The sequence below is a fragment of the Capsicum annuum genome, chromosome 1 (assembly GCF_002878395.1).
Source record: "Capsicum annuum cultivar UCD-10X-F1 chromosome 1, UCD10Xv1.1, whole genome shotgun sequence".
Lineage (NCBI taxonomy): Eukaryota > Viridiplantae > Streptophyta > Magnoliopsida > Solanales > Solanaceae > Capsicum > Capsicum annuum.
In genome coordinates, this window is record NC_061111.1 from 197,709,481 (window position 1) to 197,726,423 (window position 16,943).

A 16,943-nucleotide genomic window follows, 5' to 3' on the forward strand; every position below is an offset into this window, starting at 1 on the left:
CATATATGGTAAGATTTGAATTAATTTAGAACTTTCTTTCCTAAGTCAAATAAGGATTTTAATAAATTTCAAAGTTCTAATATTAATAATAACTAAATAATAATTCGAGGAAAATAGTGAAAAGACGATTCTGTCTAAAGAGGGGACTTTTAATGAAGGGCAAAAAGTTCAAATTACTTTTCTAAGGGTCTTCACACTTTTAATATATTATAGATTATAGATATAGATATAGATATAGATTATAGACTACACTTCAATGAGTTAAATTTTATAAAATCACTTCGATATTATAAAAGAAAACATGCCCTAGCCATTCTAGTAGATTTTTCCTTCAAGTGCATCTGATATCATTAAATAATAATTAACAAAAAAGATAATTTAACAAAATTTACCGGAAAGTCATTCCTATCAGAAATGCAGTTACTACAAAAAAAAACAGTCAAAATCAATTAGACTACAGTAAATACTTTCAAGTTACTTTACAAAAATATATTCAATGTAATGAAATATGATTTTTATTTAAATCTTAGGAAAATCAACAATACTCAAAACTTCGAATAAATAAATGAGACCCATCAACTAAGCTCACAATCGCAGAAATATATGACTATCTAACGTGTGTTTGTGCATATCGTAAGTAGTTCAAAAAATAGTAAATCAATATTGTAAAAATTCAACAAAGATTCTTCATAGTTTGCTAATATTTCAATTCTATTCGAGTAAATTAACCACTAATATATATATATATATATATATATATATATATATATATATATTGAATTCAGCATTTGTTGTATTTTGCAATTTGCTATCCTTGTTTAATAAAGAATAAACTATAAATATAAATTAAATTCATAACTAACAACATGGCAAAAAATAGGTTATTTATTGTACTTTACATGTCCTATATACCTAGTTATTTGCATTAGAAAAATTATTTAATGCAAGATACCACAATTATGCTGTTCTCGATCTTATTCTAATTCTATTAAGATACGATACTGCAATGTTAAACTGGATCACTTTAATCCCTGATCCTAAAAGAAGAAAAACTCTCTCCATGTAGTAGACACTAAAACCCTAACTTCACCATGGACATCGATCAAATTCCTCAACAATCGCCTCCCCTACAAGCTGAAAATACGACCTCCATAACCCCAAGTTTCGCTCAAAAAGTGCTTGAAAGTGATCTTTTTCCAAACTTGATTGGTTCTCCGGAGACCACCGATCTTGAGGATCAGATTACCCCGGTAAATTGTGAAGGAAACTTCATTCCGATTTCAGCAGAGGATAAGCCGCGGCTCTACTCACCTTGGCAGACATCCTTGATTGTCAAGCTGGTGGGTCGAAAACTGAGCTACCTAGTGCTAAAGAAAAAATTACAGGAATTATGGAAACCCACTGAAGAATTAAATTTAATCGATTTGGGTTCTGAGTTCTTTCGGATTAAATTCACTCTGCGGCAAAACATGCTGCACGCTCTTCATGATGGGCCGTGGTTCATCTTCAACAGCTTTCTCTCTGTTCAGAGATGGGAACCAAAGTTTGTGGCTTCACAAGCCCGGCTTGCTCACACCGCAATTTGGGCCCGTTTGCATGAACTACCTACAGAGTTTTACAATGTAAATGTCCTTCATAAAGTTGGTGCAATGATTGGGAAGTTGCTCAAGATAGATACTTGCACTTTAACAACTTCGCGAGGTAGATATGCATGTTTGTGTGTACAAGTTTCTTTGGAACAACCACTATTGCATCACCTATACATAGGATCCCATAAACAAGTGATTCGATATGAAGCGGCTTCGTTATTGTGCACAGCTTGTAGACGACTCGGGCATACTACACGTTGTCCTTATAAAATTCCTTCGAGTAATCACTCGAATGATAAGCGTAGTGATGATTCATTGAACTTTCCAGAGACTCCGAACCACCAAAAACAAAGGATAGAAGATGACAAGGTATGGCAGCTTGTTAGTTTCCCGTCCAGACAGCAGCGTCGTTTCACCAACAAAGGCAAGCAAATTACTCAACAACCAGGTAAAAGCCCTGCTGGGCCAATTCGGGTCAACGAGGGAAAGGACAGTTTGCAGGTAAAAATCCTAGTTATTTACTCCTTCCCTAAGGGACCAGGTAAGTCTTCAACAAACTCTACCTCAAAGTATTCTAACTATCCAAATGAAACTTTTAATGATAATAAAGACCAGATAGACTTTAATGTAGGCCAACAGAGCTTCCTGATTTAGAATTACCTACTCCGAATATACCCACTCTTACTGCTGCTTTCCCCAATAGCATGACCTCAGCTCCTCCTCAAATTTCGGCTGATAGGACCCACATGGATACCTTGCATGGCAATTTAATTTCTTCTCACGTAAGTTTTGCTGATAATTCTCCTGAAGTTTACCCTTTAAATAATTACACTTCACGTGGAAATAACGAGTTGTTAAATACCCAGCCCTCACCTTCTCTAACTCTCTCTGCTCAATTACATGTTTCTGAACTTCTCCATAATACTACTACCTCTATAAAAGATGGATCATTCTCAAAGTTGCCCGTTCAAGGGCCTGCACATTCATCACGGTCCTCCATATCCATTACAAAAAATATACCAATATTCTCCACTGATGGAACAAGGGAACGACAATCGCTTATATTAAATATACACCTCGATGAATCCGATCACTCTTTACCCTCCCCAGTCATGGCCGGAAGTTGCTTTAACGGGTCACGCCCTCTCTTTCACCATGAATGTGAACGGACAGGATTGTCTTATTCTGATTCAAAATCCTCGGGATCTAGCCCAAATCATAACGGACATAACGGAGGGAATGATGTGAGGAACGGAAGTGTTTAACGATCCACCAGCTATGAGTCAATCCCTTCCGACACTCCCGTTCTACCCACCGCCACCACAGGGGGAGGATTCAGCGCCATAGATTCAGCCTTATGTGACGTTAGTAGCGATGGATCCCGAAGCCCAACAGCCGTCCCTGACAACTACAAACATGGACGAAGGAGGGACGGAAACAACATCCACCTTTCTGGATCAGGTACGGGCCTTTCTTCTCAAAGAATTGTTCAGAAAAAAATAAGCGTAAAATGTCCCCAAAATATATTCAAGTGTTCGATCCATGTGAGGCCAACTCTCAATCCCGATGTGGGGAAATATGCTATAATCATGAGTCCCTACCTAAGAGACGCTGATCTTTTACATACTTCTTCCCGAAGGCCTCTTACTTTTACTCGCCCAATGAATTTTCTTATCTGGAATTGTAGAGGTTCTACCTCCCCTGAGTTTAAGAATCACTTCAAGGACCTTCTTGAGTTGCATAAGACCACTTTAGTAATTATCCTTGAAACCCATAGGATGAATCATCAGACTATGCCCTGTGAATTTCATTTCTCAAATATTGTTGCTGTGCCGGCCTCGGGACAAGCAGGGGGGATTGCTATCTTGTGGCAAGCAGATCTTTTGAATATTATGGATGTTGCTATGACTCATCAGGAAATTCACTGTAAAATTCAGGTAATCCCTTCCCCTAATATTTGGTTGTTTAGTGCCATTTATGCCTATAATAACAAACACGACCGTCTGACTTTTTGGGAAAATCTAAAACATGTAGCTGATTCCTTCGCGGGACCTTGGTTAATAGGTGGTGACTTTAATGAAATTTGTAATTCTACTGAAAAATTTGGTGGCTTACCTTTAAGTATCTCTAGAGCAAATAGGTTTTCGAAGTGTCTCGAGTATTGTCATATGGTTGACCTGGGCTACTCTGGTAGTAAATACACATGGTCAAACTTGTGCAGGAATAACAAAATTATCCTGGAACGCCTTGATAGATGTGTTGCGAACAATGACTGGATTCAGTTATTCCCAGAATCTTCAGTCAAACACCTTCCCCGCACTCATTCTGATCACTGTCCTTTACTTATTTAGTTAACTACTCCGATAACAACATCTCATAAGCCATTTAGAATGGAGACCATCTGGACTACTCACCCTCAGTTTCCTACGGTCATTAGGAACTCTTGGATTAGAATGAATAATGACTTCCTACCTTCTATCTCTTGCTTTCAAACTCAGGTAGCCATTTGGAATAAAGAAGTTTTCAAGAATATATTCTATAAGAAAAGACGCATCCTGGATCGGCTAGGTGGAATCCAAAAATCCCCTCACTACCCTACGAGTATTTTTCTCCAACATCTGGAAAGTTCTCTTACTCAAGAGCTCAACAAACTTCTTCATGTGGAGCAGGAATTTTGGAAGGTTAAATCATGTATCCATTGGCTTAATGAGAGAGACGCAAATACTAAATTTAACCATATGTCCACTATTCACCGAAGGTGTAAAAATAGGATCTTTGCTCTGCGAGATTCCGTTAGAAACTGGTTAGATGATAGGCAAAAAGTCAGGGACCTTATCACTTCCTTCTTTTCAGACCTCTACTCCACGAACCGTATCCATTCTAATAGGCAAGTCCATCAGGCCTACAACCATTTCATCACTAAGGTAGACGCAGACCACTTAGAAAGACCACTTTCCCACAAGGAAATTATGGACTCGGTCTTTTCTTTTAAGCCCTATAAATCCCCAGGTCCTGATGGTATTCATCCTTTCTTCTTTCAAAAATATTAGGTCCTGCTTCGACAATCAATTGAGGAATTTTGCTTTTCTATTTTTACACGTTGGAAAATTCCTGATGAAATAAATAACACATTTATTTACCTTATTCCAAAGGTATCACGTCCCTAGTCCATCACCCAGTATCGGCCCATCAGTCTCTGCAATACTACTTATAAAGTTATCACTAAAATCATTATCAGCAGGATCAAACCATTTCTTACGGATATTATTGGTCCAGCTCAATCAAGTTTTTTGAAAGATCGTAGAGCATCTGATAATGTTATACTTGTGCAGGAACTCCTATGCCACCTTCAAAATTCCAAATGTAGGAAAGGTTACATGTTGGCAAAAATAGATTTAGAAAAGGCCTTTGACCGACTGGAATGGTCATTCATTCATGGCACCCTACTTTATTTTAGATCTCCTCAAAATCTGGTCACTCTCATCATGTCTTGTATATCCACTACTTCAGTATCCTTGTTAATCAATGGATCGGCAACTCCTTTCTTTAGACCTTCTAGAGGAATTCGACAGGGGGACCCTCTCTCCCTATATCTATTTATTATGTGCATGGAAAGGATCTCTCGTAGAATCGATTCAGCTGTGGAGAATGGTCTCTGGACTCCTATTAAATTAACTGCTTGAGCTCCTCCGATTTCACGTTTGCTTTTTGCAGATGATATTATTCTTTGTGCTACTATTGACTCTATCTCTTGCAACTCGATGACACAAGTTTTCAAGAATTTTGAGTTGGTTTCTGGTCAAAAAAATAATCTGCAGAAATCTAAACTCTTTTTTCTCTAAGAATACTCCTGCCATAACCAGGGATAAAGCTATTAATGACCTCAATATTCTGGAGGGTCATAAATTTGGTAAGTACTTAGGATTCCCAATGTTCATGTCTAAGCCCACTAAGCTTGACTATCAATTTCTTCTAGATAACTTTAATAGTTTTTAATAGTTATTTGTCTAGCTGGAAAACTCCATTGCTTACAACTACGGGGAGAGCTATATGCTCTTATCAGGTCAACTCTGAATACCCTTCCCAACCATGTCATGTACCTTCTACACCTCCCTAGGTACATCATTAGAAAAATGGAAATCTACGAACAAAATTTCCTTTGGGGCGACACTTCTACCAAACGTAAGCTTCATCTCTTAAAATGGTAAGATGTTACTATTCCTAAGGATACTGGGGGGCTTGGAATCTAACGTCTGACAATCAAGAACCTTGCTCTGTTAGCATCTTCTGCCTGGCGAGTTTTTTATTCAAACGCACCCTGGGCTCAAATACTCAGATCCAAGTACCTTGGGCAGCGGGCAACTCCACAATTTGGAAAACACTTATGACAGGTTGGGCTCAATGTCAAATTGGGCTCCAATGGTAACCTACGGACGGAAAATATGCCCTTTTCTTCTCTGACCCTTGGATTGGGCCAAATTATTCTATCCGCAGCCTAATTCAAGGGCCTCTTCGAAGATATGAATCGAAAGCGAAGATTGACTCCTTCAAAACTGATAATCAGTGGACTTTCTCTGAACTTTCATTTGACTTTCCCCAGAGCATCTTAGATGGTATTAACTCTATCTATTTCCCCCGCCATGAGGTCTCCAAGGTCGACCGAATCATTTGGGGTCTTACACATAATAAAATATTTTCAGTCGCCTCCTGTTACAATGCCCTTCTTAGAAAAGAAATCAAGAATAACGGGGACGCTGAATTCTTGTGGATTTGGAAGTTACATATCCCGCCAAATCTTAAGCATTTATTATAGCTTCTACATCACAACCGCCTCCCAACAGCCTCTTTCTTATATTTTATAAACTGTATTTCCTCACCTATCTGTCCTCTTTGCCATTCCTTCCCTGAAACTGTTTCCCATCTTTTCATACATTGCAGGTCTGTAGAGCCATTTTGGGTTGGGTTAGGCATCTCTGTTCAAATAAATAAAATCATGTTAGGTACCACGGATCACGACCCCCAACGATGGCTCCGTAGAATCCTAGAAATAAATTTAATTAACTCTGACCAACCCCTAAGCCTTTCTACTATTCCCTCAAAAGTTTTTCTCTTGTGGTCTATTTGGATTGGTCGTAATAATTGTATCTTTGAGAAAAGGCCTTTTAATATAAACCTAGCTCGTGTCCTCCCGGTCGCCTCCGAGTTCTGGTACTTGACAGGAAAATCAAATCCTAAAAAGCACTCCTTTCCTCTGTATGTCAAATGGAAACCACCGGCAACCAATAACATAATGCTTAATTCGGATGCAACCTTTAGACATGATACCAGTTGTGCTGTCATAGCGGGAATATTTAGAAATCACAATGGAGACTGGCTTTTAGGGTTTATCGATCATATATTCACTACTAGCCCTTTGGAGGCAGAAACTCACGCTCTCATGCTAGGGCTTTCGATCGCTCTTCAATACCGATTCCACCCCCTAGAAATAAATATAGACTGTGAGCATCTAGTAAGACTGCTACAAGTTTCATCTAACGTTAACGCATCTGTATTAATTGATTGCAAGTACCTACTACGAGCTCTGAATGAACTGCAAATTGTGCATGTTAGCAGTGAACAGAATAAGTTGACGGATGCGTTAGCAAGAGTGAATTTATATACTACTACTACTATTACCAATAGACCTTTGCTGCTTTGGCACCCTCTCACATCTTTAGAGGATATTTTGCAAGCTGATAGAAGGGGAGGACCAAATACTACACGAAGAAATAGAATAAGTGCAGGGGTTTTGTATAATAGTTTGTATAATAGTAATCTTACTACTAATGCTAGCGCATGTACAGTGGCTCTGCCATAAACTACATCCCCGTAAGCTTTGACTTGTTATGACTATATCGACCTTTACCAGAAAAAAAGATATTGCAATGTTAACTAATATAGATATATTATAAATAATAAAAATTGGCACTTAAAATAAGCTTTTGCTAAGTTTTCGATCCATCTAGATTTTATAAAAAAGAACATGACTTTTTGATTTATAAAGAAAACTTTTCCTTAAAAAAAGAACGTTCTAAAAACGAAATTATTTATTGTTGGTTTTTATGTTTTATAAGGAAACGTTTACATAAAATATTTTTCTCTACCATATATGATAGGACTCCTTAATTTTATATATTATAATAAAATAATAATAAAAAGATGATTTTGTCTAAAGCATGGACTTTTAGTGAAAGACAAAAAGTTCAAATCACTTTTTAAAGGGTTTTTACACTTTTAATATATTATAGATTATAGATATAGATATCGATATAGATATAGATATAAATTATAGATTATAAATTATAGATATAAATAGATAGATATAGATTATAGATATAGACTAGTTTTATCGAACGTGCCTTGCACGTTTATCCACAATATTCAATGTATATATTAAGTAATATATATTATTGGACTTCTTTTGTGTCATAAAATAAAAATTAATAATTATCGGTGAGTAGTCGAATAAATGAGAGTTTATCAATGAAAGAGTCAAAGGTATACAAATCAAGAAGTTGTCATCATTTGAACGTGAAAATCTTTTAAGTAGCGTCCTTCTTACAGGCGGCTCTAACCCTTTGAAAAAAAGGCACCGCTTAAGACCTCCAAATTTGAGGAGCCTCACTTTTAAGTGATAATATATATTATGTATAAAAAAATAAAATTTTTATATATAATAAAAGTATTATTAGAAGATGTTTTGTATGTTTGAAGTATTTTATCTGGAGAATAATTAAATGCATTGATCATCTTACTAATTAAAAGAAAATTATTAAAAGAAAGCGAGTATATAATTTTTAAAATAAATTTTGTTAAAAAAATATTTTTTTTTCTAAAAATTTAAGACCTCCATTTGATTTTGCCCTTAGGCCACTATCTTACTTGAGCCGCCCCTGCCTTCTTATAACCTCATACATATCAAGAAGTTGTTATCGAATGAAAATAACATTTTATATAAATTATATGGCAATTCAATTGATACATGTTTTCTTTAATCTTTATGGTAGCTGGTAACTCATTATTAGTATATATACTCCTTCCATTTCAAAATAATTAAATTATTTAGGTATGATATTCTCCTTAAGAAAAATTTCTTAGAACATAAATTATATGTTACGTTTTTTTTTTTTTTTGTTAATCGTTCTTAAATTTAGGGATGGCAATGGGACGGTGCAAATTTTAGTGTGTGCTGGAAGGGGCGGGTTGAGATAAGTGCGATTGAGGTGTGGTGCGATGCGGATCAAAAGTAAAAATTATTTTCTGCGGTGCGGGTTAGACATCTGTTTACTGTTTTAATGAGACCAAGACAGAAGAAATATCATCTCCTCTTAATTTGCTTACTGATAATGACGTTTTCATTGTAAGACTCATGGGAGCAGCAGCTATGGATATTTCTTTGTTGCTCTAATTATTGTTACATTTCCGCTGGACCATAATCATTATCCTTTTCAAGGATAAATAAGTCAATCAAACTATTACTTTAGAAATAAATAGGAGTAAAAATTCAAGGATAATCATAATTGTTTTTATCTTTATTAATTGTCCTTCTAGTGAATTAGGAAAGACCGAAAAAAGAATTTACGTTCTCAGTGCGGTGTGGTGTGGATGCGAACAGGTATGTATGTGGTGCGGATTTATACGGGTTTAAAAGATATGTGATGTGATGTGGTTATCAAATTCACGGGTTATGAAAATACTCGCACCGCACCCACACCTCACCCCCCATTGCCATTCCTACTTAAATTACTCTCCTAAAAAAATGTAAAGTATTTAAAAACCTCATTAAATAAAACAGTAAATTTGAAACAAATTTTCAACAGATCTCTTGAAGAATGAACAATTCATTTATTTTGGACATTAAAAAATAATTTAAAAATTTATTTATTTTGAAATAAAGAGAGTATAACTTTATTTTTTAACGGTGATCAATTTTTTCTCATAATAAATTAGCTCTTATCATAATGATTCTTGTGATCTTTCAATACATAAATAAAAATACCACGATAGAAAGACAAGTATTTTTTTATATATTTGGGCACGAAAAACATGAAGGACATTATAATAAAGTTTGAAGATAAAAAAGAAGTATTTGAACTTTTTAAAAAGTAAAATTTGTATCCAAAATAAAATTTGTATCCAAAAAGATAATTCTCTCTATGTTTTGTTAATTTTAGGAATTTTGAATATCATCAAATAATTTACTATTTTGATTTTGATATTTTTTTTATTTTACAAATAATTCACCTAAAGTTGAAACAAAATAACATAAATTTTTATATCATTCTCATGAAAATTTTCAAAATATACACACAAACAAATTGACCTTTTTATGAAATATGTATAAATTATTTGTAAAATAAATTATATATTAATAGCATTGTAATTACAGCGAAAATTTGACCAAACACTTGGATTGACAATTGATCTATCCTAGAGAAAATTAACCAAATAAAGAAATTAATACTACATAGTTTATGATAACTAAAATAAAATAGACTTGGAATAAATTAAAACAATTATTTTTGATAATTTACTTGTTCAATTTATAAAATTTAAAGAATTTTATATCATGTTCTTTGAATACTATTCTTATCATTAATGATTATATAAAGTGTGTAATACTTAAATTTATATTTTCAAAGTATAAGTAATAAGACTAATTTATTAAAATAAGCCTCTTAAAAATACTCCATCCGTCCTAATTTATGTGAGCTACTTTGACTTGATGTGGTATAAGAAAGAAAAAGCCCTAATTATACGACTTTGGTATGATGTCCTTCGAATGTGGATTCACGTAGAACATCAATCCACCATACGAACATGGTAAAAGTAAATTTTTTAAAATTTGTGGTCTAAAATAAAAGTCCAAGAAGTTTGTGTTCGTTAAAGGTAAAATAAGACATTTTAAAATTAAATTATAACAAAATATAAAAATACGTCATTATTTTTAGGATCGATTAAAGAAAAGTTAGTCATATAAATTAAGAGTATTTTTGTAAAGAAAATATTAAGTCAACAAAAATCAAGCAACACGAAATGAAAAGAGTATATAAGAAGTATTTTAGATCACATATTTTGAATTACTTTCACGTCTTATTTTTATGTGGCGTCATTTAATCAGATATAAAGTTTAAGAAATAAGTCATGTCTTTGTAAAGAAAATATTAAGTCAACAAAAATCAAGTAACACAAAACGAAAAGAGTATATAAAAAACATTTTAGATCAGATATTTAAATTACTTCCTCCATCTCATTTTTATGTAGCGTCATTTAATTAGATACAGAATTTAAGAAATAAATTATGTCTTTGTAAAATTTATAAAATTATTCTCTTAAAGTCACTTTAATATTTATCTTTTAGTTATCTTATTTTAATGAGTGAGATGTAATAGAAATAAAATAAATATAATTAATAAAAAAAATATGTCATTCTCTTAAATATACATAAAAAAAAATATGTGTAAATTATGACGGTGTTAGTAAAATGATGTCACGTAGAGTTGGACTAAGGGAATGCATATGTCAACACAAATACTCGTGTGCTCAATTTTACACACTTCAATTGTTCTTCTTTTTCAGCTTTTTCTTTCTACAGTATCACAAACTCCAACGATGACTTCCTACCAGGCTCCGATTAACCCGACCCGAACCCGAATAGGATGGATAGGTACCGGAGTAATGGGTGACGCCATGGCTTCTCGCCTTCTCTCTGTTGGCTATTCCGTCACAATCTACGCCCGCAATCCTTCTAAAGTTGCTCATCTTCAATCTCAAGGTGCTCTTCTTGCTGATTTTCCAGCCAATCTTTCGAGTAATGATGTAATTTTCACTATGTTGGGACACCCATCAGATGTTCGACAAATTATCTTAGATAATTTGGTTCCGTTTCTAAATCAAAATACCGTCATTATTGATCATACGAGTAGTCACCTGGTTCTTGCTAAGCAAATTTTCTATGCTGCCCGAGAGAGGGATTGTTGGGCTGTTGATGCCCCAGTTTCGGGTGGCGCTATTGGAGCGAAGGAAGGGAAATTGGCGATTCTTGCTGGTGGAAATGAGGATGTAGTGAAGTGCTTAATGTTGAAAGTTCAAAATTTGAACTTTTGAAATGATCCGTGTAACCAACCCTATCCACTGTAACTTCCACAACTTCCGCCCAATTTCCGTAACTTCTCGACAACAGCTTTTGATGGAAGAGAAGTATAAAAGAGGAACTCTGGATGGTCCCTAAGCACAGAAATCTTCTAAAAAAACTCACACCATCTATAATAAGATATTTTGAGTGCTTAAAGACTCATCGAAAATGGAAAACAAACTCCGACGACGCCAACACTCCGATGAACTTCGACAATGGTTGGAGGTATGTCGATTCTATATTTTCACTGCACTATTGCTCTGTTATCTCTTACATTTGGTATCAGAGCGATTGTTTACCTTTGCCTTGTTGGTTTTCGATTTGCAATAAAACGTGTTCAAAATGGATCTTGATTTACAGATCTGATTTTTGAAAATTTTGAAGCCATCTAACAATGGAAATCACATGCGAAAATGTTTTTATATCATTTTGTGATTTCAAATGTTGTTTTTCGGATCTGGAATGATGTATATGATCTGGGTCTACGGGTTGAATTACATGTCGGTTAACCAAGAAAGGTTGAAGATAACTTTCTCATGTTTAAACCCAGTAAAATATAAGAAAAGCCTTTTTGTTTTGTTATTTCACTTCTGGCAGAAGTGTAGAGACCTAGTTTGGTCAAAGTACATTATTCGAGGAAAACTTCTGAATAACTTATGATTTCTTTAATTAAAAAAAAAAAATGCTTTTGTTTATCTCTTACACGTGAAGACATAATATAATGGCACTAACATGATAATGCAATTTGCTTGTTATCTACTTAATTTGCATATTGCCAATTATAAATGTTGTTTTTCTTTTGAGAGTACTGGAGATTGCCTTTGTATGTATACTTGTGTTATTCAATACATACGAAAGTATCTTTAGCATATAAAATTTAATTATTACATAAAGTATTAGCAATAATAAAAAAAAAATTGATATCTAGTGATTCATATAGTTTTATTGAATTAAGACTTAGCCACAACAATCTTGATTTAGTAAAATTATATATATTATGTTAAGGATCACCTAAGAATATTATATACTTTAAAATAAAAATTAATGTCTAAGTGATATATATTTTTGTTTAATTGAAGATTAGCCACAGTATCTTTAATTGAATAGAATCTTTAAATTAAGGATCACATAAAGAAATCTTGGACATTAATATTGTAATTAGTTATGCATGATATGATAGCTCAAGAAATTTTATTATTTAATTGCATGATTAATTATGATAAAATGTTAAATACCTTTCATAATTATCTACAGAGATTATGAATGAGAATTTAATAGTTTTATCATAAAGATAGAATATCATGCCAGTAAACGATAATTCTATCATAAAGAATTAGTCTAATTGAATTAAGAATTTAGCCCACAGGTAATTTTTATGTCAGTAAATTCAATTTTATAATATTTGCCTCAATTAAGCATGTACGTATATTTTTACAGTTATGCAACCTGCGAATTTCTCTGATATTTGTGATATTCCCAAATTGAATGGTGAGAACTATAAGATCTGGAAGGAGAGAATTCTTCTTCACTTAGGGTGCATGGACGTTGATTATGCTATCAGAAAAGATGAACCACATATTGATGAAATTAGCACTCAAGCTGAGATTGCTCTTTATGAACAATGGGAGCGCTCTAACCGTTTGAGTGTTATGTTCATTAAGATCAAAATCTCTGCTGGTATTCGTGGTTCAGTCGAACAACATGACAATGTCAAGGCATTACTAAAGGCTATTGATAAACAATTTGAGACTTTAGATAAGGCACTTATCAGTACCTTAATTATGAAATTCTCATCAATAAGGCTCACCTTGTGAGAGGTATGTGTGAGCACATCATGAAAATGCGAGACTTAGCGGCTCAACTAAAGACTCTTGAGGTTGAAATGTCTAAAACTTTTCTCATGCACTATATTTTGAGTACTTTGTCTGCACAATATGGATCTTATAACACACATAAAGATAAATGGTCTATTAATGAACTTATGATTATGTGTGTTCAAGAGGAGGGTTGATTGGTGATGGAAACAGGAGAAAGTGCATTCATTACTACTCAAGGACAGAAGTCTCATCAAGCCAATAAAAAGTTGAAAGGAAAAGCTCCACTTGACTCTGACATCAAAAAGGAATTCAAGTGTCGCTTCTGTAGAAAGAAGGGACACATGAAGAAAGATTATGTCAAGTTTCAACGATGACTTGAGCAGAAAGGTACTTCAATTTTTCTTGTTTGTTATGAAGCTAATATGATTGATGTTAATCATAACACGTGGTGGATTAATTCTGCTTCTACAGTCCACATTATGAATTTCTTGCGGGACTTAACAAACCGGTGGAAGCCAGTTGGAGCTAAGCGAAACATCTATTCAGGAAACAAAATGCAGTCGCGTGTAGAAGCTATTGTAACATGCACTTTAGTTCTTAGTAGTAGTTTTATTTTAGAGTTGGAAAAGACCTTTTATGTTTCTAACTTTTCTAGGAATTTAATTTCAGTATCAAGACTTATACCTTTGGGATACTCTTTCTTTCTAGAAGGTTATTCTAATCTATTTTATAAATCTAAACTTGTTGGATATGGTACACTGTCTGATGGTCATTTTTCTCTTGATTTGCAAAATGATTCCACTCATAATGTTATGCATGTTCAAACTGGCGTTAAAGGATGTGTTATGAACAAAAATTCCTTTATTTTGTGGCATCGAAGATTGGGACATATCTCCCTAGATAGAATTAAGATATTAGTAAATGATAGAGTACGTAGTACTTTAGATTTTACTGATTTCGATACTTGTGTTGACTGTATTAAAGGTTAGTAGATAAACAAGTCAAAGAAAGAAGCCAAGAGGAGTTCAAACGTATTGGAAATCATACATTCAGATATATGTTGTCCAGATGTAGATGCATATGGTCAGAAATACTTTATCACCTTTATAGATGATTACTACAATATATGTATCTCTACATGCTTCATAATAAAAGCGAAACACTACAAGCCTTTAAAGTGTTTAAGGCTGAAGTAGAGAAACAATGCGAAAGTAAATTAAAATTGTGAGGACTAATAAAGGTGGTGAGTACTATGGTAGGTACACTGAGGATAGACAAGCACAAGGTCCATTTGCAAAATTTCTTCAGGAAAATGGGATTGTTGCCCAATACACTATGTCTAGTTCTCCCGATCAAAATGGTGTAGCATAAAGATGAAATTGAACATTATTGGACATGGTGCATAGTATGTTAAGTAGCTCTAAGCTACCTATGTCCTTATGGATTGAAGCTCTTAAGACGGCAGTGTATATATTAAGTCGAGTTCCAATCAAGGTTGTCCTAAAGATACCTTTTGAGTTGTTCAAAGGTTGGAAATCGAGTTTAACACATATTCCTGTATGGGAATGCCCGTCTGAAGTAAGAATTTACAATCCACAAGAAAAGAAACTGGATCCTAGGACCATTAGTGGATATTTTATTGGATAAGCCAAAAGGTCTAAAGAATACAGAATCTATTGTCCATCTAACAATACTAGGATTGTGGAATCAAGAAATGCAAAATTTCTTGAAAATGACTTAGGGTGCATTTGTTTTTTTTAAGATTGAGATGTCTAAATCTGAATGGATGTCTGAATGATTAAGATGTTGTTTCTAGATCTAATACTGAATGATTAAGACTATTTATTTTTTTAACATCTGAATATATATATAATTTATTTATTTGTAATAAATATGCAATTCAAATTTAAAAAGTAATAAAATATTATATTATATGAAAAAATATTTAGATAAAGTATTAACTTAAACAACAAACATTATTTGAGTGATAATTAAAATATTTAAAAATATAAATAAATAAATTATGTTAAATATAATCATTGAACTATCTAAATTATTAAAAAAAGATATATCAATTAAAAATTATTGTGATAAGATGTAATCATAAAATGAATTACTACAACAGTGAGAGAGTTTTGAGGTGTAAGTTAGAATTACTAGAATAGTTCCATATTTTTAATAACAAAGTGAGAGAAAAATAAATAATTGTCAAATGAGAGAGGAAAATAAATAATTCAATACGTGAATTATTAGTATTATAATCCATTGCATTATAATTTATTTGATAATAAATTAAGTTATTTTAATTCATTTTACATGTATATAGAGAGGAAAATAACAAAGTGAGAGAGTTTTGAGGGAATATATTAGTTTTAGAAAGAGTCTGAATAATATTCAGACTCTTTTTTCATATCTGACTGATTCAGAGGATTTCAGACACATTAAGATGCAGTTTTGAAAAAAAACAAATGCACTTAATGGATTAAAGTTTGAACCATTCAGATTCAGACCTCCATTAAGTGCAAATAAATAAGGCCTTAATTAGTGGGAGTGATCAACTTCAGAATACAATTTCTGTTAGAGTTCGACCTTCCACTTCAAGTCAAAGATTGATTGTCGTACATAACACTCCTCAAGTACAATTGGGTGTTGCACAACAAATCAATGAGATTCCACAAGCTGCTGAAAATGTTCAAGTAGATCAATTTTAAATAATTTTAGAAATTATTTAGCAACTAGTTGAACAACATGAGCCTCGGGAAAAATGTTGGTTCAACATTAAGAAGATCTACTAGAGAAAGAAAATCAGCAATTCCTAGTGATTTTGTTGTGTATTTACAAGAATCTAAAATTGAAGTTGAAAATGAGCTTGGGTCTTTTTCACAAGCCATGAATTGCCAAGAGTCAAATTGTGGTACAATGCCATGAAAGAAGAGATGAATTCCATGAAAAACAACAAAGTTTGGGATCTTGTCGAGTTGCCTAATGGTGTAAAAGTCATTGGATGTTGGTGGGTTTTTAAAACTAAAAAGGACTCATCAGGAAATGATATAAAGCAAAACTTATTACTAAAGGATTCACTCAAAAGAAAGGAAGTGACTACACAGAGACATTTTCTCCTGTGTCGAAAAAGGATCCCTTGCGCATTATATTGGCATTAGAAGCCCATTTTGGCTTACAATTGCAACATATGGATGTGAAAACTGCATTTCTCAATGGTGATCTAGAGGAAGATGTTTATATGAAACAACCTGAAGGTTTCTCCTCTAGTAATGGTGAGCAATTAATATGTACATTAAAGAAATTCATATATGGACTGAAACAAGCCTCCCGTCAATGGTATTTGAAATTTCACAATGTTAT

General features: G+C 33.5%; 1 protein-coding gene across 4 annotated transcripts; it reads left to right on the plus strand.

Moving 5' to 3' along the window:
• The first annotated feature begins 11,076 nt into the window (after positions 1 to 11,076).
• On the plus strand, positions 11,077 to 14,331 carry LOC107843547 (probable 3-hydroxyisobutyrate dehydrogenase-like 2, mitochondrial). Of its 4 annotated transcripts, none has more exons than XR_001666431.2 (3): positions 11,077 to 11,988; positions 13,201 to 13,967; positions 14,052 to 14,331. XR_001666431.2 is itself a non-coding variant. In XM_047399669.1 (2 exons), the coding sequence occupies exon 1, from the start codon at positions 11,142 to 11,144 to the stop codon at positions 11,733 to 11,735; it is 594 nt and encodes a 197-aa protein (XP_047255625.1). In that variant the 5' UTR covers positions 11,077 to 11,141; the 3' UTR covers positions 11,736 to 11,988; positions 13,297 to 14,331. The 4 variants fall into 4 exon arrangements, 2 of the variants coding, with proteins under 2 accessions (XP_047255625.1, XP_047255623.1); XR_007047344.1 differs by having other exon boundaries at positions 13,297 to 13,967; XM_047399669.1 differs by having other exon boundaries at positions 13,297 to 14,331.
• Positions 14,332 to 16,943: the final 2,612 nt, after the last annotated feature.